At 38.1% G+C, this 25,138-nt stretch overlaps 5 protein-coding genes across 9 annotated transcripts; 4 read left to right on the forward strand and 1 right to left on the reverse strand.

The window, feature by feature from the left end:
* Nucleotides 1-1,560: 1,560 nt before the first annotated feature.
* Nucleotides 1,561-9,153, forward strand: LOC111799686 (villin-3-like). 2 transcript variants are annotated; one of them, XM_023683123.1, is made up of 24 exons: nt 1,561-2,117; nt 2,882-3,033; nt 3,182-3,281; nt 3,512-3,580; nt 3,669-3,905; nt 3,992-4,169; nt 4,291-4,423; nt 4,577-4,736; nt 4,811-4,961; nt 5,051-5,151; nt 5,239-5,397; nt 5,847-5,915; nt 5,992-6,060; nt 6,158-6,295; nt 6,421-6,549; nt 6,702-6,849; nt 6,963-6,973; nt 7,049-7,189; nt 7,272-7,397; nt 7,511-7,573; nt 7,742-7,846; nt 7,931-8,183; nt 8,270-8,508; nt 8,591-9,153. In XM_023683123.1, the coding sequence occupies exons 2-24, from the start codon at nt 2,978-2,980 to the stop codon at nt 8,702-8,704; spliced, it is 2,949 nt and encodes a 982-aa protein (XP_023538891.1). In that variant the 5' UTR covers nt 1,561-2,117; nt 2,882-2,977; the 3' UTR covers nt 8,705-9,153. The 2 variants fall into 2 exon arrangements, with proteins under 2 accessions (XP_023538891.1, XP_023538892.1); XM_023683124.1 differs by having other exon boundaries at nt 1,562-2,117; nt 7,934-8,183.
* A 155-nt stretch (nt 9,154-9,308) lies between these two features.
* LOC111799687 (ATP phosphoribosyltransferase 1, chloroplastic-like) lies at nt 9,309-12,827 on the reverse strand. 2 transcript variants are annotated; one of them, XM_023683125.1, is made up of 12 exons: nt 12,725-12,827; nt 12,359-12,646; nt 12,221-12,280; nt 11,998-12,111; nt 11,813-11,878; nt 11,631-11,738; nt 11,423-11,506; nt 10,533-10,634; nt 10,326-10,439; nt 10,171-10,251; nt 9,933-10,052; nt 9,309-9,772 (listed from the first exon to the last, which is right to left on the reverse strand). In XM_023683125.1, exons 2-12 carry the CDS (start codon nt 12,614-12,616, stop codon nt 9,677-9,679), a joined length of 1,203 nt encoding a protein of 400 aa, XP_023538893.1. In that variant the 5' UTR covers nt 12,617-12,646; nt 12,725-12,827; the 3' UTR covers nt 9,309-9,676. The 2 variants fall into 2 exon arrangements, with proteins under 2 accessions (XP_023538893.1, XP_023538895.1); XM_023683127.1 differs by having other exon boundaries at nt 12,359-12,475; nt 12,725-12,818.
* Nucleotides 12,828-14,310: 1,483 nt separating this feature from the next.
* Nucleotides 14,311-18,440, forward strand: LOC111799688 (zinc finger CCCH domain-containing protein 30-like). Of its 2 annotated transcripts, none has more exons than XM_023683128.1 (2): nt 14,311-14,499; nt 15,615-18,440. In XM_023683128.1, the coding sequence occupies exon 2, from the start codon at nt 15,714-15,716 to the stop codon at nt 17,814-17,816; it is 2,103 nt and encodes a 700-aa protein (XP_023538896.1). In that variant the 5' UTR covers nt 14,311-14,499; nt 15,615-15,713; the 3' UTR covers nt 17,817-18,440. The 2 variants fall into 2 exon arrangements, with proteins under 2 accessions (XP_023538896.1, XP_023538897.1); XM_023683129.1 differs by lacking the exon at nt 14,311-14,499 and having other exon boundaries at nt 15,850-15,941; nt 16,027-18,440.
* Nucleotides 18,441-18,997: 557 nt separating this feature from the next.
* Nucleotides 18,998-22,827, forward strand: LOC111799689. Of its 2 annotated transcripts, XM_023683131.1 has the most exons (5): nt 18,998-19,390; nt 19,466-19,662; nt 19,834-19,938; nt 20,045-21,825; nt 22,496-22,827. In XM_023683131.1, the coding sequence occupies exons 1-5, from the start codon at nt 19,288-19,290 to the stop codon at nt 22,503-22,505; spliced, it is 2,196 nt and encodes a 731-aa protein (XP_023538899.1). In that variant the 5' UTR covers nt 18,998-19,287; the 3' UTR covers nt 22,506-22,827. The 2 variants fall into 2 exon arrangements, with proteins under 2 accessions (XP_023538899.1, XP_023538898.1); XM_023683130.1 differs by lacking the exon at nt 22,496-22,827 and having other exon boundaries at nt 20,045-22,059.
* A 164-nt stretch (nt 22,828-22,991) lies between these two features.
* Nucleotides 22,992-24,485, forward strand: LOC111799690 (dehydration-responsive element-binding protein 2F-like). The gene is made up of 2 exons (XM_023683132.1): nt 22,992-23,867; nt 23,949-24,485. The coding sequence occupies exons 1-2, from the start codon at nt 23,397-23,399 to the stop codon at nt 24,414-24,416; spliced, it is 939 nt and encodes a 312-aa protein (XP_023538900.1). The 5' UTR covers nt 22,992-23,396; the 3' UTR covers nt 24,417-24,485.
* Nucleotides 24,486-25,138: the final 653 nt, after the last annotated feature.

The following is a 25,138-nucleotide window of genomic DNA, read 5'->3' on the forward strand; positions in this document are numbered from 1 at the left end:
GTGAGATCACACGTTGGTTGAAAAGAGAAACAAAGCATTTCTTATAAAGGTGTGAAAACTTCTTTTTAGCAAGCACGTTTTAAAATTATTTGACTAACAGTCATACGTAACGAATCACAATAGATAATATCTTTTAGCGATGAGCTTGAATGGTAGGAAAAAGTGAGGTAGGGTTTGGTGCATGTGAAAGCATGCATGGGAAGGCGAGACAGTGAAAGGAAGTAAGAAAGGGTGCAATAATTTAATAGCAATGACGTTAGAGAAGAGACGTATGGGTATCAGAGGCAGTGCTTTGTGTATTAAAATTATAGCAACAAACAAAAACACACACACACAACGCCTTAACTTTTTAATATTAAAAACCACGAAGTGGCTTAGAACTCGAACACACACACACACACATACACTTTTCTTCATTTATTTAATTGAAGGAGTAGAACAACCTGAACCGACTCTGTTCCTCACCCGCGGTTCTCTGCCATCTGTGTTTCGTTGTTTGTTTTTTAGGCTGCAATGCCCATCTTGTCTTCTTCCCTTTCCCTCCTTGTTCTTACGCCTCTCTAACTCGAAAGGTGAAACATATTATGACAAAGAAGGAGGATATGACTAAGACCATACGAGCGATCTTAAAGATAGAATGATGACTAAGAAAGACTTGAAAGAATTGAAAATCACTGTACATACGAACAAGGTGCACTTTCCTTTTATGTAGCTTGATCATAAAAATTTCACGGTTAAGTGTGTTTTGCCTGAGTAATTTTATGATGGGTGATCTCTTGAAAATTTTCGTAAGATGCATGTAAGTGAGGATAAAACATGTTGGAATAGTGCTGGTTTGTGAGGATAGTTTGCACTCGTCGAAGCTAAAAGTAAGTAATGAGATTATGTGTCAGGAGATGCTGGGAAAACCCACTGCTAGTAAATATTGTCTGCTTTCTTTAAGTATCGCTGTCAGGCTTACGATTTTAAAACGTGTCTACTGTAAAGAAGTTTCCACATCCTTATAAGAAATGTTTCATTCCTCTCTCCAACCACGCGTCTACTAGGGGTGGATCGTGAGGTCATATATCGGTTGAAGAAGGGAATAAAACATTTCTTATAAGAGTATGAAAATCTCTCCTTAGTAGACACGTTTTAAAATCGTGAGGCTGATGACGATACGTAATATACTAAAACGGACAATACCAACTAGGGGTATACTTGAGCCACATGGAGATTTCATATGGTGTACAAATCATGTCGAGAGAAACAGACCATGTAAATCAATTTTGACCAACAACAGTGGTCTTCCTCGTCGTTGGGATACTAATTTTTTTGTAAGTTGAAGAGATTATTTAATGTGATTAATATAATATGGAATAAAAATAACTTTTCAGTCCTTTTCAATCGAATTTACTATTAATATTATGAGCCTTATCTGTAAAGAGATTTGTCAACTGTCTCTCTAAACAGTTCTTTTAAGCATGACTTTGAAGTAAAATTGGAAGTCAACTTAACATAGTATAACACAAAACCCTGCATAACGAGTTCATACTTTGAATTAGCTTCAGATTCTTACCATTTGAATGATGGGTTTTGTCAAAGCTTTGTCTTTTCAATCTTCATTCCCAAGAACTTTCAAACCCAATTGTTGAAATTGAATTGAGGGATTGCTAAACTGGACAAATCGTGAAAAAAGGTGTTGAAGAAAAAACAGAGCCCAATTTGGGCGGTGCCACCGTCCACAGATCCCTTCCCTTGAATAAACGAGCTTGTCAACCGGTCGGACCCAGCCCAACTTTGATATCTCTCTCACTCGCCTGAATACCAATCTCAAAAGGCTGAAAAGTTGTAGAGAGAGAAGAGAGAAAAGAAAAAACAGACACATACAGCAATAATTCCCACTTTTCTTTTTCCCAACTATCTTCTATATCATTCTTTATTGCCAGCTCTGCGCCCTCGTCCTTCCACCATTCCACTTTCTTCTATTTCCTAATAATTTCTCTTCCCTCCACTCTTCATTTGCAGAGGCTGCGAGAGATCTCCGGGCAGGCAGCTGTTTTGCTGTTTTCGGATCAGCTGAATCCATTCCATTGCGCTGCGTTTTTCGTTGATCTTGTCTTTGATCGTTAACCCATGTGATTTTTCTTTTTGATCTGGGTGTTTTTTGGTTTTTTCGTTCTGGGTTTGATTGTTTGTCCCTGTTCTTGTTGTACATATCTGGTCTAGATTCAATCGATGATTTGATCTGATTGGTTCATGGGACTTCCCCATTTTGTTTCTTTTTTAATCAATGGTGATTAGGAAGTGTTTTGGACTTGGTGTATATCGTTTGGATGTGTTCTTACTGTGTGTTGTGTAGTTCAGCCACCATTTTGGGGAAAATCTTGTGATTTGGCGAATTGTTACTGCGAGATGATGGCTTAACATTATCACTCTTCTTAGATCACTCTTTAATTACAATGTTCAAGGATATTGAATATGATCTGTGGTAATTGGTATGGAGGATCTTGAGCATTGTAATTTGTTCTTTATTCACTCATTATAGGAGATAATTGGGCGGGATAGAATGTGGTATTAATCAACATTACAAGATTGTTTACTTGTAAGGTTTGTGATGTTTGTAATGGTGGAATTGTTCATCCTTTGGACTAATAGAGAGATTTGTGTTCTGGATTGTTCTTCCTCATCTGAGCTCTGGATTCCAGCAGCTGGCTTAATCTTAAAGATCATTATGATATAACATTTCGATTAACGAGCGTTCAACTAGACTGCATCGTTTATATCGACTGCTTCGAAATTTAAATTCTGTTCATGTATCTCTCATGTTCTTGTTCCTATGCTGGGGTTTCCACTGATTTATCACTCTGTTTGACACGCTTCGTTTTCGCTCTTCTTGCAGTGAGTTCTCGTGGCATATCCGACATCAGATACATTAATTTAAAAACTGTTAGTTTCTCTAGCAGCTAAGGAGACAGTAGCAGAGAAATATTTTCCAATGTCTACCTCTGCCAAAGCCTTGGATCCTGCATTTCAGGCAGTTGGACAGAGAGTGTATCCTTAGAAAAGTTAGAAAATTTCTGTAATTCATTTGAGATTAGAGCTTTAGTTGCTTGTATGTGATGAAATTCTTGATTGATTCATCTATATATATATAGATTATGTCTCAAAACTTTAAGATGTTCAACTTAATTTCTCTTAGTGGGACAGAAATCTGGCGGATTGAAAACTTTCAGCCTGTTCCGTTGCAAAAGTCCGACTATGGGAAATTTTACATGGGGGATAGTTACATAATATTGCAGGTATTTCTTTTTTAGTTTTTCTCGTCTTTAATGCGGGCGTGTCGCAATAATTCTATCAGCAAAAAGACAACTTGAATGTTCCGAACAGGACATATAATGCTCGTCTGATGTTTGGAGACATGAGCTGAGGATCGACATTCGTTTTGTTTTTGAGCTCAGATGTTTGTTTAATTTGTTTAGGAGAGGAACTTTCAGAATGTTGTTTTACAAGCTCTTTACTTTTTATGCAGACAACACAAGGCAAAGGTGGTTCTTACCTCTATGATATACACTTTTGGATTGGAAGAGATACTAGTCAGGTGTTCTTTCTCTGCCTATTTCATTTTCCTCTCTGTCCTCATTGAGAAATGAAAGTGAATCATACTTTTTGTTTTGGTTTTACATTAGGATGAAGCAGGAACTGCAGCTATTAAAACTGTGGAGCTCGATGCATCGCTTGGAGGACGAGCAGTGCAACACAGAGAAATCCAAGGGCACGAATCAGAAAAGTTTTTGTCGTACTTCAAACCTTGTATCATACCATTGGAGGGAGGCGTTGCATCTGGATTTAAGAAACCCGAGGAAGAAAAATTTGAAACACAGTTGTATATCTGTAGAGGAAAGCGAGTTGTCCGAATGAAACAGGCAACTTTTCTTTTCAGTGTATTCAACAGTGTTTCTTCCAGAGACATGGAGTTACTGACAATTATTTTTGCATTTGGTTTATCCAGGTTCCTTTCGCTCGTTCATCGTTGAATCACGATGATGTGTTCATCTTAGACACAGAGAGCAAGATATTTCAGTTCAATGGTGCAAATTCCAATATCCAGGAGAGGGCAAAAGCTTTGGAAGTGGTTCAGTTCTTGAAGGATAGAAATCATGAGGGGAAGTGCGATGTTGCTATTGTTGGTAAGAGCAGAAGATACACTAATTGTTCTGACCCTCCCCCTGTTTATAGTCAATCCTTGGTGTTTTCAATTATGTTTCCACATTGCAATGCGTTGAGTCGACGTCCTTTTGAATGTACTAGATGATGGGAAGTTGGATACTGAGTCTGACTCGGGCGAATTTTGGGTCCTATTTGGTGGCTTTGCACCCATTGGAAAGAAAGTTGCTAGTGAAGACGATATCATTCCAGAACCCGCTCTTGCTAAGCTTCACAGGTATCTGTTGGCATTCCTTGATTACTATTAGATGATATTTGTTTCCAGCATTCCTCCAAAGATTTTTTCTCTTCCTGTTCGGTTTAATATTTATAAGAATCTTTCTTATACACGGAGGCACGTATTTCTAACTTCTCTCAACGGTTTCTGTAGCATCGATGGTGGAGAAGTAAAAGTTGTCGATGGCGAGCTATCAAAATCCTTACTGGAAAATAACAAGTGCTATCTGTTGGACTGTGGTGCTGAAGTATTCGTTTGGGTTGGAAGAGTGACGCAAGTAGAAGAGCGAAAAGCAGCGATTCAAGTAGCCGAGGTACGCCACTGTGCCAAAATTTCGAGTAATTAAAGTTATGTATGGGACGTATCAAAACAATACTTTATTTTCAGGAGTTTATTGCCAGCCAGTGTAGGCCAAAGTCAACACGTGTGACACGGGTTATCCAAGGTTATGAAACGCACTCTTTTAAGTCCAACTTCGGGTCCTGGCCAGTTGGATCGGTGACTACAGGTGCTGAGGAAGGACGGGGAAAAGTAGCTGGTAGTTACTTCATCTAATTGGATCAAATGAGTTTGGTTTTCCTTTTGCTTTACAAGTATTGTTTAATATGGTACTTGTTCTACAAACAGCTCTATTGAAGCAACAAGGTCTTGGTCTGAAGGGATTAACAAAAAGTGCACCTGTGAATGAAGAAGTTCCACCATTGCTGGAGGGAGGTGGAAAAATGGAGGTTTGAATGATACTCGGTTTTGGTTGCTTGAAATGGCTAGATTAGTTTGATTGTTCAACTGGGTTCTTGATGGTTTTCATTCTCCAGGTATGGCGAATCAATGGCAGTGCCAAAACTCCATTGCTCGTGGAGGATATCGGTAAATTTTATAGCGGAGACTGCTACATCATTCTTTACACCTACCACTCCGGTGAGAGGAAAGAAGATTATTTCTTGTGTTCTTGGTTTGGAAAGGACAGCATTGAGGTCAGTTATCATCTCGGAATTATTTTGACAAAAATTTAACTATTGTAACCTACGCGGTGCGTGACTTCTATTATGGTGGTGTACTTGCCAAATACGCACACACGCACACACACGCACAAACATAACCAGAGCTTTATCTGCTATGTTCTTAATTTCCTGTTGGTCTTGTTTCCTATAGAGAAATAAGTGCTTGTAACCATATGGCAAGTGTGGGGATGTTTCGTCATTAACCTCAGATTTCAATGTCTTTGTCACAATCGAATCCCACCGCTAGCAGATATTGTCCTCTTGAGAGGAAGCCTAGAAGGGAAAGTCCAAAGAGGACAATATCTGCTAGCGGTAGGCTTGGGTCGTTACAGTCGTAACATATTTATATGCATTTGTAGTTACAAATACGTGTTCGTTAATCTATAGCTATCAAACCATTCTCTATATATTTAAAACCTCAGGAAGATCAGAAGATGGCTATGCGGTTGACTAATACAATGTCCAACTCGCTGAAAGGGAGACCTGTTCAGGTAGCAAAAGCATACAATATAGATACTAAAATAGTCTCTACCTTTGAGAGTTTCCTTATCATGTATTTTCTTGCAGGGTCGCATATTCCAAGGCAAAGAACCACCTCAGTTCATTGCCCTCTTTCAACCTATGGTGGTTCTCAAGGTGGGTAGTCTTCTAAAAACCTTATTTCTTAACTTCATCTCTTTCATAAGTCGAATCACGTCATAGTTTTACAAGTTTCTGATGAATTCTGCTGTAGGGTGGCTTGAGCTCTGGTTACAAGAAACTCATAGCAGATAAAGCTCTGACAGATGAAACCTACACGGTCGATTCTGTTGCTCTTATTCGGATATCGCAAACATCCGTTCACAACAATAAAGCAGTGCAAGTTGATGGTGTATGTTTCTGGTGTTTTTTTTCTTTCTGTTACGTGCGATTTATGCCTTTTTGAACGTCTTAATCTGCCTTCTTGAGGTTTTGGAATATTTGTGTGTGCATAAACCATATGCATTTGTAAATCAGGTTGCGACCTCTTTGAACTCGACCGAGTGTTTTGTCCTGCAATCTGGCTCTTCTGTTTTTTCATGGCATGGAAACCAAAGTACATTCGATCAGCAACAGTTAGCTGCAAAAGTTGCAGAGTTTCTAAAGGTAAGGTCTCATATATATATATATATATATATATATATATTGATGGATACGAGTTTCCTGTGCATGTAGCACGCCGAAACTTTGAGATCTCAGAACCTGAGCTAACTTGAGCTAAATTGTTCAAACTTCTATTTATTTTCTTCCTGATACAGCCAGGAGTTACTTTGAAACATGCCAAGGAAGGAACAGAGAGTTCAACCTTCTGGTTTGCACTTGGAGGGAAACAAAGTTACAACAGTAAAAAAGCATCTCAGGAAATCGTCAGGGACCCCCACTTGTACGCGATTTCGACCAGTAGAGGTGACATATGTTCTCTTCTAAGTTACGTAAAATTATCTCGTTCGGTATTCAACTGTTACCGTTGCTGACTGTTTGTTTTGACTGCTTCAATATTGGTGCATTTGCCCTTACAGGAAAGTTCCAGGTGAATATTTGAATTCCTTGTTAATGTAGAAGTTAACCAGATGCAGTGTTATGATCTTATATTTACCATGTGCAGGTAGAGGAAATTTACAACTTCTCTCAAGATGATCTGTTGACGGAGGACGTCTTGATACTTGATACTCAAGCCGAAGTGTTTATTTGGATCGGTCAATCTGTCGACCCCAAAGAAAAGCAAAATGCTTGGGAAATTGGTCAGGTACGAGTCGCAGGACTATATTGTGTTACACTTCTCTAAATAATTTGCTTTCTTTCTTATTACTTCCATTTTTTTCCTCCAGAAATATGTGGAGATGGCTGCATCTCTAGAGGGATTGCCTCCTAACGTGCCGTTATATAAAGTCTCTGAAGGAAACGAGCCATGCTTCTTCACGACATACTTTTCGTGGGATAATACTAAGGCTCTTGTACGTGCTCAAACTATGTTCACTCGGCTTTTGCTTAATCCTATATATAATATATGTTATGCTGTTGATAAGTACGTTTTTCAGATATGATCATTTTCGTTCGGTTCTTGCAGGTTCAAGGGAACTCGTTCCAAAAGAAGGTGACTTTACTCTTTGGGCTTGGACATATTGTGGAGGTAAATCAACTTCCTCTAACTTCTACTTAAAAGAAGTTCCTGTTCTTGATAACGAGCTTATGACGAATATAAGACCTTACGAGATATGTCGATTCTGGTGCAAAATGTTGTGACTATCTGTTCATTAGATAGCAAGGTGACTGAAATTTGATACTCTTGTTGAGATAGGAAAAGTCCAATGGAAACCAAGGAGGAGGACCGACTCAGAGAGCTTCGGCTTTAGCTGCTTTATCGTCTGCATTTAAACCATCTGCAGATAAATCCACCCATTTGGTAAATGTCACACCACACTTGTTATGTACTACCTAAGTTTTTTGTTGTTGTCAATGTTGATAAACTATATATTTGTTTCCTTAGCAGAGTCCGGACAAGTCCAATGGATCCAGCCCTGGAAGTGGTCCTAGACAAAGAGCTGAAGCTCTAGCTGCCTTGACCTCGGCTTTTAAGTCGTCGCCTGAAAAGACGACTTCTGCTTCGAGAGTATCGGGCAGGGGGAAGGGCTCACAAAGGGCAGCAGCAGTAGCTGCTCTTTCTTCTGTTCTTACTGCTGAAAAGAAAAGCGCCAATGATTCATCTGATGGCAGTCCCCCTCCAGAGAGTAACATCCCAGGCAACAACACTTTTACCATTCTTTTCTCTTAGATTAGTAAAGTTGAATATGGAAGGACTAAATATGGTGGCATTAAACAATGACAGCTGAAGAAAAACATGATGATGTCATACAACAAATAGAGAGTCCTGAAGAAGTCTTGGAACTTAAGGAACCAGGGGAAACCACGCCTGCATCGGGAAACAATCCCGACGATGCAGATGTAAATCAAGAAAGCCTGCAGGAGGAGAATGGCAGTGACAAAAGTTTGTCTGTTTTCGGTTACGATCGACTGAAGGCCAAATCTGATAATCCGGTAACTGGAATCGACCTCAAAAAGAGAGAGGTACGCTTTGTATTGTTTTCTTACTGAGTTAATATGTATATTTTCGTTTGGTTGTGCCAACAGTTTGGGCATGTTGTCTTAGGCCTATCTGTCTGATGAAGAGTTCCAAACTATATTTGGAACAACAAAAGAGGCATTCTACAAGTTGCCAAAATGGAAGCAAGACATGCACAAGAAGAAAGCCGATTTGTTCTAGCGAATGAATCGAGGTCATATCTACATTTCCCCATCTATTTTGTTTTCGACTTTCACGTGAAAGAAATTATGGTTGTACTCGTGTCTCTTGGTCGGGCCCGAAAATCTGTTGCCATTTTGATATATGCCATTGATGAACATATCAATAGTTATTGCCATTCAATTGTGCTGCTGCCTGAAGAGTGATTTTTTTTTTTTTTCTTTTTCATCTATATGTATCTCTTTGGTCATTGTTGCTGCTATGTAATGTTCAGAGGTTGTAGTTTACAAAACCAGGCAGCCAATTCTTTCATTTGGTCCTCTAGAAGTTTATCTGTGAGTGTCGTCGCCCTACCATCTTCGTTTTCATTTGCTAGTAGGCTGAGGGTTGTATATTCAACGTAAACGATTATGTTGTATGCGTTCTATTTTTTACAAGGAATGACATATTTTTGTTGTTTGATATGTATATATTTCGGTCTCGATCCAATTAGGCCATTGAAATTAGCAATATACTAATATTCCTCTAATTCAGATATTTAGAACTTGAAACTCGAAACTCGAAAGAGCTCTGACTTCTTTAAAATATATATAGACACATTTTCATGTGTTTGTGAGATATCAAATTCAAGTAAGAGGATGAATATTGAAAATACCATTTCAAATAACCAAATCTTCCTCCCTCCCATCCTTGAGAAAGAAAGAAAAAACAGATAATACGAATAATAGAATCAAGAAACAAAACAGAACAATACATTTGAGACGGCCAAGGATGAATGCGCAAAACGTTTACGAGAATACGAATGACACAAAAGCTGCTTAGAGAACCTGGTTCAGGATTCACACATAAATAACTCAAGTTTGATGGATATGTCGGAGGAAGATGAAGTGGAAGAGGAAGTGGAAGTACTCTTGCTAAGGTCACTAGAAACAGGATAGGATACCTTTTATAAACTCGCTCTCATCTCATGCATTACATGACTGGTAGTAATGACTACAGCCCAAGTTCTTTGAGAAGATTATTCCATCTGGGAGTTTCTTCGTCAAAAATGTATGTCAGAGGAGATACTAGAACCCCACTTCCTCCAATCTGCACCAAATGGTTCCACGTGAGAAACTATAAATAGTGTCGTGTGTGTGTGTGGCAAGCCAGTTGATAATGGGATTAAAGGACGGAAGAGATGAAGTTAAGAACATTGTTTTTGTAAGTTGGGGATTATAATTGTAAAAGACAAAAGCTAATGGCTTACTGCTCTCAGCTGCTGAACCGACTTGTAGAGGAAATTTTTGGGGACACATATGACAATGGCATAGTAATCAGCTACCACCTTCCCATCACGTTTGCAGAAAACTGGACTCACAGTAGGGCCCTGTATTTACCAAAATGTAAATAAGAAAACATGCTACGCAAAAATGTACGTTCACTTTCTAAAGAATTATTCTTTTTCCCCCTTTTCTATTGTGGTGTTATGAAAGAATTGCTTCCACCTGCAACCCAGACAATGATGGTTGACTTAAAACGCGCTCTGCGACTTCTTGTGCACTACTTCCTCTTATATTTGCAGTCACCTGCCAGTTAGAGCATGATAATATCAAGCTCAGAAGGAAAAGGAATATTGATCACAAACCAGACAACAACTCACCGTGAACTGACCAACAGCCCTTAGATGTGCCTCCAGTCTTTCAAGAATTTCATGGGTTGTGTCTAAAGCACCTTTTCTTTGAAGCAAGGACTTTCGGCTGGCAAGAAGAACAGCCTAGAAAACATTATCTTTGCAGTAAGAAAGCATCTGATATAAAAAAAATCAGTTTTACAAGACTAAAGGACAGAATCCAATAAAGAAGTTCACCTGGCTTTCCAAAACTACACCACCTTCAATTTCTTTCAAATTGTTTTCTTTCAGAGTAATCCCGCTACTAACAAGGTCCAAAATAGCATCAGCTATCCCCATCTGCATTTCAAAGGGGAAAACATGGTTCTGTAAGTATAGTGGAGTACAACTAAGCAGTGAAGGTTGTCCAGATTGCCATGTCTCCTTCAATCATGGATCCGACAAGTTTTATCAGGGAATCGACGTTATCTATCTTAGTATCTTACATCTTAATTCTTACATTAGCAGCAAGAAGTTTTGACCTAATTAATCTTTCCTAGCTGCAAACAAGGGGATAAAGTATAGTAAATGGGACAACGCATTTTCATCCCTGCTTGAAATAGTTTTCAGAGGTTACATTTTAGTACTAATTATGTTTCCAGACAACTGAAAGTTTGCCCAACATAGACCCTATTTCACAAGACAAACTTGCATAAGAAAAATGTCAGTTACTTGAGACACGCATGATACATGTTCTTGGAACAACTAAAACAATTACTATCTTTAATAGCTTGTTTCAAAGCATTTTTCTTGTAGTTGTTTTCACTCCGATATGTATGTATGTAGCTTACAATAGTAACATGCTTCAAGTAAACGGTTATAGTGACGACAATGTTCACGTAAATTGTTATAGTGATGACATGCTAAAGTAAATGGTTATAGTGATGACATGCTAAAGTAAATGGTTACTTTATCCAAAAAGGAACTACTACAAAAACTTAACTAAATGCTACAAGGAAATTTCAAGGTTTGGTCACTCGCAATAGCATCAGTCAATGCATTGAATCTGACATTAGCAGAATACAAGCAGTGTGAAAACCAGCAACCAACTCAAGACAAAAACTCTACATTTCGTCAAGAACTATTACCGCAGGGGCAGCTTCTAATGCTCCATCAGCCGTTGAAAAACTGACGTGTTCCAACCCATTTTCTTTAAGAAATTTGGGGCCAAGCTATGAAAAAGAACATCATTGAACTTATCCAATTAGTAATTCATTCAAACCCCAACTGAAACAATCTTTTACTTTCAAGAAAAAGAAGCAATGATGTGATGAATAATGAATAAAAACACCATACATAAGTAAAGCCAGTAGCAACTCGAAGTGGCTTCTCCTCGGTCCATTGGGGCATCTGAGCTAGATCCCGGATTGAATTTATATTCTCGAAAATGCCGTATTTGGGTATCTAGTTTGAAAGGATGGCAGTGTCATGACATAAAAAAATCATCGTGGATGATATCAAGGGAAAAAAAAACTTACAGCAAGCGACAATCGGCAATCACCATATTCAAGGGCCTCATGAACAACGATAAGATCTTCACTACCCTATGGAAGAAAATAACAATCAGAAGCAAAAGGCCAAGCAAAATTCACTCCAAGTAATGAAAAAAGAACCGATTCAAAAGTTGGGGAAAGGGGAATTGGTTATATACTGAGACCCATACTTGCCCATACTCGCTTGCTGTATCAAGACCCACGATGCCGAGGTCCAGATCTCCAGATAACAATTTCCGAACAATGTCTTTAGGCCTTTGAAACCAGACTTCCAAGGCCGATAACTGTTAGAGAACAGAATGAATGTGTAAATAAAATGAATACACAAGAACATATGCAGAATTCTTCACATAGATTGATTGCTAAAACCGAAGCTCATTCGTTAGCAAGTACCTGCGGAATATTTGCAACATACTGACGAGGATTGACTTGTTTTACAGACAATTGACAGTCCTGGAGAGAAAAAAGAGTGTCAAACAAGTGGAAAAATCCCAAAAAGAAAAAAAAAAAAAAAGGTGAAGAAGAATGTACCTTGAGAAGGTCTAGGGTATCGGTTGCCATGCGACCTTTACTAGGCAACCCAAATCGAATCTCAGTTCTATCGGAGATCCTCCCGTGTGTGGTTCCAGTAAGAGTCTCGACCTGAGACTGTACGGCAGAGCAAATAAGCGTCGGCGGCTTCGAACAGAGGCGAGAATACGAAGAAGATGAATAAGAAGGCGAGGAAATGGCAATGAAAGGAATGGAGGAGGTCGGACATTGCTGAAAACTCGCTGTGAACGTCCACATCTTTCGCAATTCCGATTCAAGATGGATTAACTTTCAGATAAAACCCTAGGATTTCAGATGCGATTGAAATTAAGGATGAGATTAGAGTGGATGGAATACAGGAATCACCTCCGTTTGCCGCCGCCGCCGCCACCCAATCTCACAGCATAGATGAAGTCCTCAGTGTCGACCAAATATGCATTTTTTTATATCTAAAATATATATATATATATATATATATATATATATTCTTAAAAATAAATTTTAATTAATTATTAATTGGCAAGCATATTAATTTAATAAAAAAAATTGCGAGGTGGCTTCTCCTTCTTCTTCTTCTTTCTCTTTCCGGCCAAGCTGGTTGTGGCCGCCCTCATCCCCGGTCACTTTCAGACGGAGATGCTTCTATCTGCTCTTCCGTTGAAGAACGAAGCTTTGGATAGCTTTCCGTAGTGACCGGCGAGAAGGGCGAAAAGCAGCTGGCCAGGACGACGGCGGACGGCGTTGGTAACCTTTACCAAAGAAGACGATGAGGAAGAAGGAGGACGTCGGCGACCGTCGCCGAAGAAGACGAAGAAGAAGTAAGAGAAGATGCTGCCCCCACCATAAAAAATAATAATATTAATAAAACTAATATATTTATATACAAATTTACCAGACTGATATTCTATGTTAATGTATGATCTCTCACTATTTTTACGATCATGAGTGTCATATCAAACATATTTTAGAATATACGAAACGACACATGCATGAGTCATATTGCAAGATAAATGTCTTGAGCGTCTGTACGTGGGAGTAAAATTTTAATAACAATATCATATGGCGTGGATATGTCGACATTTTGCCCCTACTCATAAAAACGACATTGTCATTGTAGTATAAATTCGAATATTGGGATAGGAAATTTTATATGTGTAAATAAAATGTAATGTAATAATATTTTAAAATTAAACGAAATTGATTTAATCTTTTAATTAAAAATTAGTATTATTATTAAAAAAAAAAATGGTTATTTTCTCCTACTTTATGAGGAGAATCGGTTCCATATGAACCCTCCAATAAAAATTATGGAGAAACAAATTTCTATATATAAAGTTGAAAAAGTATCGAAATAAATGGAATTTAATCCTCATTTTTTTTTTCTTTCAAGAATTGACATAAAGTTTTATCCCCTCAATTTTGATATATCCAACTAAATTTAATATATATTCAAAAAAAATATATACTAAAATTTTCTATAAAAAAGAAAAAGAAAAAGAGAAAGAAAAGAAAAGATTTGTCCCTGCCACGTCGTCAGATACTCTGGATAATTTTAGTGTGAGCGTGCGGCACTGGATTCTAGCCTCAGTCTACTTGAACTTTCATGTCGAGTGAATTTAGGATGAATTTGCCTGAAATTTGACACTATATCGAGTGTCTTTTTCTGTCTGTGCAGTCTCACAATTATATCATGATCCAACCAATCTAATCAGCAGCCCACGTGAAGGAAGTGACGAAAATACGCTTGCTCTTACGTGGCAAGATAATATTGGGTGAAAGAAAATTGTTCGGATATGAGTGAGGACCAGAGGAATATAACCCATTGCGCTTTGGGCTTTGTTTTTTTTTTTTTTTCCCTCCAAATTCCCTTTTGCTGATATTGGATAGGCGGTTTTCTCAAACGAGTAAAATAATAATGAATAAAGTTTCATTTTTTTAGGGTATTTTAAATTATAATTTATTTTATTTCTCATGAGAAAGCAAAAACATTGGGGGTCGAGGAAGAACAAGCTCTCTTCTTCTTCGCTCTCTCTACTCGCAGTTTCTCACTCTCTCCAGTCGTCAAATGCTCTCTTTGAATCTCTGGATTGATCTCACTCACTCGTTCAATCTTCACTGACTTCCTTTTTCCCCCAATTTCGGTACGATTTCGCTTCTCTTCTCCCTACTTATTCTTTTTCCTTTTTTTTTTTTTTTTTTCTCTTGCTCTGATTTGTGATGTTCTTGTAATCTAACGAAATGGAAAGCGTAGAGATGTTTTGATTCACCTTCAAATGGTTTTAGCTGCTATTTGTTGGTTTATGCCATTTTCGTGTGATTTTGGGATTTTGGGTTAGGTTTGATTTTGTGGAGTAATGCTTGATGATCGATCCGTGCTTTTGTTCTTTCAAATTTTATTGTATTTTTTGGTTTGAGCTTTGTATTTCATCCACGTTATTTTGGTTTCGCCGTCGATTTTCTGTTTGGTTTGTATTTTTTTTTTTGGATCGCATGAAATTGGAGGAGCTTGGTAATTGTATTGTATTATTGTGTTGTTGTGAATATTAATAAGGAGTTTATATACATACATACATACATATATGTATATAGATATATGTATTTGAATTATTGTTGACTATTGTTTTTCTGTTATGATTTTGGGGTTCTCCACCTAAAAAATTGTATTTTTGTTGAACAAAATCCAGAAAAGGTCTACTTGTTGGTTTGGGGACGTATGGATCGGATTAAATCACCACGCTGAAACTAAACTAGTTTATTGCGTTTTTATTTTTTATTTACAGAAATTAAATTCAGGATGATCTTCATGCAGATAATTGTGATTTAGAAATTTTTTGTTATTTTTATTTTCATTGTTTTTAATTTAGGGTGAGGAATTAGAGAAGATGGTTGGGATGATTATGTAAGCAATTAACCGTCCTGTTCGTAATCTCCCTTTTAATCCCACAAAAAAAAAAAANAAAAAAAAAAAAAAAGAAGAAGATAAAAGAAGATTTAACTTATGTGCAGATTGTCTTTCCATTTTCTTTCAATTGAATTTACCTGTGGGAACGTATTCTAGGAATTTGTCTGTATTTTAGTGCTCACAGAATCTGCTGAATCTGAGTAAAGTTCTTATCTTCTTTCTCATTTCGTTCCCATTTGCCACATATATTATATGCGAATAACTATTTATATTGTCTTCTTTCTGTATATTTTTGTTTACTAAAATCCTATCCTGTATTTTTTTTTTCTTCTTGGCATGGTTTCTTGAGTTCAGCTGGCATTCTCCTGATGAAGGAAGCATGTTCTGTGGTTTAGAGCTGAAGTCCATATCGTCTTCAAGAAATTTCTTCTGTTCTTTTGACTGTGTAAGTCCATGGGCTCAGTCATGAATAACTTGACTGTCGAAACAGATGATGCCTTTTCCAGTTTGCTCGAGCTTGCTGCAAATGATGACATTGATGCCTTTAAGAGATCGATTGAGCGCGACCCTTCTGGTATTGATGAGATTGGTTTGTGGTATGGTCGATTGAGAGGCTCAAAGCAGATGATTAATGAGCAGAGAACACCTTTAATGGTTGCTGCTACTTATGGAAGCATTGAGGTTCTGAAGCTTATTCTTTCTCTTTCTTGTGCTGATGTAAACCGCGCCGTTGGTCTTGACCGAAGCACTGCCCTTCATTGTGCAGCCTCAGGTGGGGCTGCAAATGCTGTAGATATTGTGAAGCTGCTCTTAGCTGCTGGTGCTGATTCTAGTATGGTTGATGGGAATGGACATCGACCCGTTGATGTGATTGTTGCCCCCCCAAGGCATGCAGAGTTCAAATCTATCCTTACAGAGCTTCTTAGAACATATGGTTCGTCTGGTGAAGGAAATCTTGATGTTTTAAAAGGTGCAAGGAATTTGCTTTCTCCTCGCCCTGCATCTCCTCTGAATGCCCCCTCGTCTGCATCAGAGTTGGTTTCTTCTCCAACAAAGTCGAAACTAAATGATTTTCCTATGTTTTCTCCATCTGAGAAGAAAGAATACCCTGTTGATATTTCTCTTCCGGACATCAAGAACAGTATTTACTCAACTGATGAATTTCGAATGTATTCGTTCAAGGTTCGTCCCTGTTCACGGGCTTACTCTCATGATTGGACTGAGTGCCCCTTTGTCCACCCTGGAGAGAATGCCAGGAGGAGGGATCCAAGAAAGTTTCATTATAGCTGTGTACCCTGTCCCGATTTTCGGAAGGGTGCTTGCAGATGGGGAGATATGTGTGAATATGCTCACGGGGTGTTCGAGTGCTGGCTGCACCCAGCACAATATCGGACCCGACTTTGCAAAGATGGCACAAATTGCTCAAGGAGAGTCTGCTTCTTTGCACACAGGACTGAGGAACTTCGACCACTGTATGTTTCGACTGGCTCTGCAACTTCTGGGGCTTCTGCTATGGAATATAATACAGTCATGAACCTTCTACCTGGTTCTCCATCTTCAGTCCCTATGATATCTCCATCACCGTTCACTCCTCCAATGTCTCCCTCTGCCAATGGCATGTCTCACTCATCCATGGCGTGGTCTCAACCGAATGTACCTGTCTTGCATCTTCCAGGAAGCAATATTCAATCCAGCCGCCTAAGATCTTCTCTGAGTGCAAGAGACATCCCTGCGGAGGACTTCGATTATCTGAGCGATTTTGATATGCAACAACAGCAGCTCGTTAATGACTTGAACTGTCTTTCTCAGCCACCATTAAGTTCAAACTCATTGAGCCGTTCTGGTCGGCTGAAGCTTCTGACTCCTTCGAATCTTGACGATCTCTTCTCTGCTGAAAGTTTATCTCCCAGATACTCCGATCAAGCTTTAGCTTCAGCTGTTTTCTCCCCTACACACAAATCAGCTGTTATCAATCAATTTCAGCAGCAACAAAATATTTTGTCACCAATCAACACAAATTTCTCTCCTAAAAATGTTGATCACCCTCTATTGCAGGCTTCCTTTGGGGTTCCATCATCTGGGAGGATGTCTCCACGAAATCTGGAACCGATCTCTCCCATGGGCTCTCGCTTGTCCATGTTAGCTCATAGAGAGAAACAGCCACCGTTTGGCAGCCTCAGCTCGCGTGAACTAGGTGCCAATTCTGCTTCTGTTGTTGGTTCCCCTACAAGTTCTTGGTCTAAATGGGGACCTTCTAATAGAAGACCTGATTGGGCAGTCAATGCAGATGAAATGGGTAAACTTAAGCAATCATCGTCGTTTGAGCTTGGGAACAATGGAGAAGAACCAGATTTATCATGGGTTCAATCGCTTGTAAAAGAATCTCCAACTGAGATAAAAGAAAAGCAGGCTCATCCCAACTCAGGTGGCAATAATTTTGTATCTGAAGGTGAGAGTTCTAACATGAACTCCCAAATGGAGTCAGTTGACCATGCTGCATTGGGAGCATGGCTCGAGCAAATGCAGCTCGATCATCTCGTCGCACAACAAAACTGAAGTCGTGTCGGTGGAGGTAGTTAACAACAGTTATATTTTGGTATATAACATGCCTTTTTTTTTTTTTTCCTTTTTCGATTTTTGTTGTTGGGCATGGGAAGGAAAAATGCATCTTCACGAGGCGAAAGGGGGGAGTTAATCACCCTCACTCGAAGGCGACCATTTTTATGACAACCTCTTAGTTAATGTCGACAATTTAGAACCCAGGTAGGTTTTATTCTTTGTTTTTAAAACTTAGATCCTATTAGGTTGGCATTAAAAAGAAGAAAAATGTCCCAAAATTCCCAGTTGTGAGTAGCATCATCATGTTTAATTGTAATGAACATCATATCACATTCACATCTTAATTCATCACCTCATTCATTAACTTAACCAAGCAATTCCCACTGTTTACCCACTGTCGGATTGATTGAACACTTAGTGTGGAGAAGGAACTTGATTCTGAGTAGTGAAGATAAGATAATGGATTCTTTATCTTTTGTAGATTATATGAATGGAACGATTAGATTATGGGAGTTTTGTGTAATGGGCACATCATAATCAGTTGATGTTGATTTGTTTGAAGGATCAGTTTTTTAATGTATTATTTAAATAATCTATGGAGATAATATTCCTGTGCTCAAATCTTTGTGTAATCTTTTGGAAATAGATGCTTTATTTTCATATTTCATACTATTATGTTCGTTATATAAAACTTCTAGAAAATAGTGAAAATTAAGAGACTTATAAAGCGGATTGTGTAGTATCTTATTGTCATTATAGTCCACATTTTGGTCACAATCGTAATCATAGTTTTATCCAACATCGATCTTAAATTTTAAAAATTAGTATGTTCTTATATAATTTTTTTGGGTAATTTTTCTTTCACTCACCAAAATTTTCCTATCAAATAAAAGTTTAGTTTTAAATTTTTATAAATTTACAAACTCCTTATAAATAATATATAAAATTTAGGATTTTATTAGGCATAAACACTTTCATCAAATCAATCAATTTTTAATGGATTTTTAAAAGTTAAGAAATTAATTAAGACATATTAAATATATTAAAAGTTTTAAAATCTATATGTAAATATATAATTCAGCTCAAATAAAATTAAGAAGTTAAAAGGGCATTTATTTTTATTTTTTTAGAAAAGTAAAAATCGTGGTAAAAATACCCTTTTGGGTTTTATCTAAACAAAGACTATGGTTTAACTTCATTCTTCTTCGAGATCTTTTCGATGTTCTTCGCCGATTCCATCCTTCTTCGGAATCCTCGTATCTTCTTCCAATTCCCTCTACATCGAGCTATTGAGTGATCGTTGTAAATCTTTCCTTTTTGATTCTTCGACGGTTCGTTGTAATGGCAGGAAACCCTAAATGATCGTGTTTATTGCTTGTTGATTCTCTTCAGTGTGACATGAGCTTTGGATTCTGCATTAAATTGTGCTAATTTAGTTGAATTCGGGCGTTTTGTGCCTTGATTCCCGATGGAGAACGAACATGAATCTGCTTCAAGTTCAGCTCTTGCTTGGCGTTGGACCGTTGAAGCCCTTGCAAGTTTCAAGGAAGTGAAACACTCTCTATTGCGTGGTACTCACTGTCAATTATTTAGATCCTTTAGAGTCCAATTATTATTGTATAACTCAGCGTTCTATCTTTTTACAGATGTAATTGATGAGGGTAAAGAATTACCTGAGGTTACAAGAAAGAACGCTGGGGAAATGATTGCTTTGAGATGCTTGGAGGGTTTGTTTGGCCCTTTAAATTACAGTGGAGAAAATGGCCCTCCTGCTGAACAATCAAAAGTTATGTTCGATTCATCTGAGTGCTGTGAAGATGTTCTTAAACGCGTATGTAAGGAGGTAATACTTCTTCAAAATTTTGTTGTAAATTTCTGATTTCCTAGCCCTATAGTGCATTGTGTTTAGGAAGCGAACTGAGCCTGCTTATCTCCATATCAGATAGATACATTCTGGCTTTCAAGAAATGGGTATGCATTGACATAGAATTTTGTTTTTTGCTGTTGTTGTTAGACTTCTAAATCTGCCTTAAGAATGGCTGAACCAGATATGTCAAAATGGGATGTTAGTCCCTTTATTGCTCAAAAAAGAGCATCCATGCGGTGTACATTGCTTCAGGTGAAAACAATTCATGACTTGTCTCCACTCTCTACTTTATTTGCTCCCATCCTTTTTCGAATGTATGGCCATTTGTGAAGTTGTTGTTTTGTTTCTTTTGGTACAGCTGCAAGATTCAATTCTTGATGGTACACATCCATATGCTGATTTCTTAATGCAGAAGAGTGGGTTGATGCCCGTAAAAATGCAGGATAGGATTTTTCTGAATAATGGCGATCTTAACGAGCTCTGCAGGAGACTAGATACTAGCTCTTCTGATCCTCAAGCTCAAAAGGAAACAGGCAGAGGAAGCCCTGTACTGCTTGAGGAAGAAAGAAGAAGACTGTCTGTGGCAGACCCATCTACTTCTAGTTTGTTACCATCTAAAAGGAGTATTGTTGATTTAACATCTGAAGATGAGGCAAGACAGTTACTTGGTTGTAATGATGGTTACGTGAATGCTAAGAGGCGTAAGGGGCTTGATGCACATACTTCGCATTCAGGACATGAAGTGGCTTCTTCACATGGAGCTGAGGTGTTTGAAGCTTCACTTGAAAGAGTTGTGCCACAAGAGAGAGATGATATTGATCATCAGATGACTTCGGTGGAAGACAAAGTTGTCGAGGAGGAGCATTTTGGGTCAAAGAAGTCAGGACAGTATACTGCTACTGATGAATTGCATCAGGTTGAATCAAGTACTCCTTGTTATACTACATTGCGACCTTCACAAGATGTTGAGATGGATGAAGTTATTAGTTTGGAGAAATCAAAAGATGGAAATGAACTGCCAGTTGAACAAAAAGCATCTAATAATTCTCCTGTTGAAGGCAACCTGCATGATATCATCACCGGCGATTCCAAGCATGACTTCGGGGTTGATAATCATGTAAATGAAATGAACACTCTGTCCCATTGTGGATTTCTGCCGAAGACCGTTGCTACCGATATTGATGTTGGCATGAATCCCGATGAGAAAGAGAAAGATATGTTAAGTGATAGTGATGGATACCATATTCAAACGATTGCAGCGAAAAAGAAAGAATTTATTAGTTCTCAATGTATGGCGGATCGTGATTCTTTTCTATTAGCTGAGGGGAGCGTTTGTGTGAAATGCAATGAAGGTGGTCAGTTATTGTCCTGTAATGTTAGTGATTGTCCTTTGGTGGTTCATGATAAGTGCTTGGATTCCTCAGCTAGGATGCATGGTGAAGGCGGTTTTAGTTGTCCATTCTGCTTATGCTCACTTGCTATATCAGAATACCTTGAAGCTAAGAAGAATGCTGCATTGGCAAAGAAAAATATTGCTACCTTTTTTCGTACTTGTTTGGGACAATACTCAATAGTTATTCAAGAGGCATTGCAACAAAAAGATCTTGATCCTTCACGAAATGCTAGAGTTGAGGATGCTGCTAAAATTAGTGAACAACACTTGGAAAATCAAGACAATCAAGTAACTCTAGATGGAGAACATGTAAAAGAAGCTGTTAACCATCAATCCCCGACAGTTACAGATATTGAGCGAAGAATAGAGCTGTCAAAGTCATTGCAAATTCCTAATTCCAATCGCCGAGAAAACGAGGCAAGTTCTTCGAGAGTTGCGCCCGATGTTTTATCTGGAGAGAAAGACGGCGATGAATTGGTGAACCAAGAGTGTCAAGGAAATGTTGCAGAACTGAAAGATGGTCTAGAAGCCACAGAGCAACATGACATTTATGATACTCTCCACGAAGATCAAGGGCCAGTTGAAGCAGCGGGTATGCAAGAAGGTTTACAGTACCAAACTGATGACAAGGAAGAGGAACCTTCTTATGCTATAAATATAGGAGGAGAAAAATATTCTGATGATGATGACAATGATCAGTCTATCATTTCTAGATATTCCATAAGATTTCGACGGAAATATCATCAGTTAGTTTCTTCATACTTCTGTAGTAGTTAGTTTCTATTTGCTATTACCCTCCATTCCTGTTTTGGTTTAGGCTAACTGTGAATTTTTCAAGTAGGGAATAGTGGTGATTTTTTTGATATGGCCTTAACGTACCACCCTTTCAAGAACGCAAAAGCCCTATTGTGGAAAAATCTCATCATGGCTCTCTTTTCGAATCTATGAAAAGAAAGAAATCAGAGAATATTTGCAGAAAAGACACGGACCTACACAAAACTTTTCGGCAATATTGCTTATCAAGCTATATCTTGGTGTAAATTGTAGATATAATTGTATAAGCCTGAATAGAATTCATAATAAATTAGTGGGATAAAAATTCACATGTTCCATCTATGGGGCACCTTGCATCAAAGAAGTGATAGATTTCACAATCATCTGGGTGATGAACTTTTTACTCCTTCATTCGGGGAGCAAGTTGTCGTATGACTTTTGGGAGAAATTATTTGATTAGGTCGGAACAATGCGGTAAACGGTCTTATACCATCGTAATTTATCCTAGTTTTTGAACTTAATAGAGGGTAGGATGTGCTTGTAAGTAAGCATATTTTAGATGCATTATGATATTTGGCCTTATATGAGTAATGATTTGAGATTGAAACCATTAATCAGATGTGGATAACACGTGTTTCTTAGGTTGGGATGAGAAGAAGATGACTACTGCATCAACAATTCAAGCTCCTTAGGAAGCACGAACATGGGATAAAGATGAAGAGCAGAGACTCGAGAATCATGGCTCAAAAACATGTGAAAAAGAAGAGCCCGTGAACTGCAAAAATGAACTGAGGTGACTTTCTCTCTTCACTCTTCACTTGTCACTCTTCTTCAACTCACTTAGATCTCTCCAATATAGAATCCTATGAACAACACTACTCTCACACTTCATTTAATTTCCTTTTACCTCCTCATTCTACCGTTCCTCTCTCTTTTTGTTTGTTTCTGTAATCAATTTCACTTCTCTTGTCATCTTCTATGTTTCAAATCTTGTCTCTGTTACATAATTTATCAGGTTCAATCATATTTACCTAATGGATGTTCTTTCGTATTTCACGTAGCATAGCACACGAGAGTGTTTTTAGTAAAAATGATCTGTTTTATAAGTGATTAATGCATGGTGCCAAATGTAGGAAAGTATTGAAAATGTTTACAAGAGTTGGTGTCAAATGTAGTCTTTACCTTAAAATTTGGGTCGTCATAATTTAACCCAAAATATGATATGATATCCTTCGGTGCCAATTAACATCCGTTAATCCATACCATTAGGATAAGAAAAGATAGAATGTGAACATCAATTATAAAGTTTATAAAAAGTACGTGAGTTATACCGTAACATAACAGTTTTTGAAATCACAAAGCACATAGATACATACACACAACACAACGGTCCAAAAACTATATAATATGGCCATCTCCGAACGTGACAACATTAATACCCCCACTCCCATTTCATTTGATTTCCTCTTCTACATATCCCTCCGCTCCCTTTCACCACCTTCATTCCCCCACTCATCTTCTTCACTTACTCTCCATAACCAAAATGGATAGCGGCAGCAGAGACAAAAAATCCCACTCTCCACTTCTTAAGCCATGGAAGAAAGGCCCTTCCCGAGGCAAAGGCGGCCCTCTCAACGCCTCCTGCGAGTACCGTGGCGTCCGGCAGCGGACTTGGGGCAAGTGGGTGGCTGAGATCCGCGAGCCCAAGAAGCGCACCAGGCTCTGGCTGGGCTCCTTCGCCACTGCTGAAGAGGCCGCCATGGCTTATGATCAAGCTGCCACTAGACTCTATGGCCCTGATGCTTATCTCAATCTTCCCCACTTGCAGCCAAATTCTAGTGCTGCTAAATCTAATATCTTCAAATGGGTTCCTTCTAAAAACTTCATTTCTATGTTCCCTCATCATCGCCCTGCCGGTTTCATGCTTAATCTCAATGCTCAGCCTAGTGTTCATCTCATTCATCAGAGGCTTCAGCAGCTTCAAACCTCTCGTGGCTTTCTCACTCCTTCCAAGGTATTGGAATCTCACTTTGTATATGAAATGCTTGTTTTTATTTAAATTTTAACTTTCATGACCTCTCTTTCTCTATACAAGAAAGTTGAAGACAAGAGAGAAACAGAGGGAGAGAAGGACGATGAAGCGCCGGTGGACGACGAGGCGGTGACGACGACGACGACAATAAGAGCTGTGGAAGAGAAACCACAAATTGATCTAAACGAGTTTCTACAACAACTTGGGATTATGAAAGAAGAAGAGGAGAAAGTGATTGAATCATCAGAAGGAGAGGAAGGGAATGGAGGCTGTTGTTTGGGATCAGAATCATCTAATAATAATTTGAAAGATCATTACAGCGATGAACTTGAAGTACTTAGTGACAAAAGCTTTAACTGGGATTCCATAATGGACGTGCATGCCAATATTGAAGATCTTCATCACCACCATCATCATCAAATTGGAAACTTTGAAGTTTATGATTATGTTTATAACTACGAAGATGATCTAAGTTTTCCCAACTCCATTTGGGATTTTCAAGAGGACCATTCCACCGGAATCATACCTTGACCCTGCTTTGTTCCATGAATTAGGTTGGAAGTGCAAGTTTGAGGATCTCTTTTTGTTCTTGAGGGGTTATATATGTAGTTCAAATAATGATGATGGGGGAAACAGAGCACATGAGGGAGTGAGAAGAGAGTTTTTTAAACATAATAGTTATCCAGTCCATTCGAGTATAGCTGCTTAGTCAACGAATACGTGAAAACGAGTGTTTTGGTAACATATCAGCAATTTGTAATGAGACAGTGTCAAGTTGAGATAGACCTCAACATGCTTGGTTTGCTCACGGAAAACTAAATCATGTACTATTTTAATAGTACTCTAATTACCACGATATCAGAGTAAGATGATGTAAATAAACATATATCTGCAAGCAGCAGCTACGTAATCGAACAATTTTACAGGTAGTTGAGGTTATAACACGATATTTAGCTTTTATATAAAATCGTGAAATAACATTATGTTTCGAAGTTTGATATATTAATTAGAATAAAATCTTCCCGGACTTTCCTCAAGAAAATTAGGTCAAATTTGTTAATGAAAATTAGGTTAAATTTGTAATTAAATTTGGAAAAGTTAGAAGAGTTTATAAATATTTGATCTTCAATCCTAAACTAAAACAAATTTGGTAAATAAAAAAAAAAAATTTAAAACCTAATTGGTTGAGATATAATCTTATCAATTTTAACAAATATATTAAAAGAAAAAACAAATTTAGAAATAAGGTTCCT

The sequence above is a fragment of the Cucurbita pepo genome, chromosome LG08 (assembly GCF_002806865.2).
Source record: "Cucurbita pepo subsp. pepo cultivar mu-cu-16 chromosome LG08, ASM280686v2, whole genome shotgun sequence".
Taxonomy (NCBI): Eukaryota; Viridiplantae; Streptophyta; class Magnoliopsida; order Cucurbitales; family Cucurbitaceae; genus Cucurbita; species Cucurbita pepo.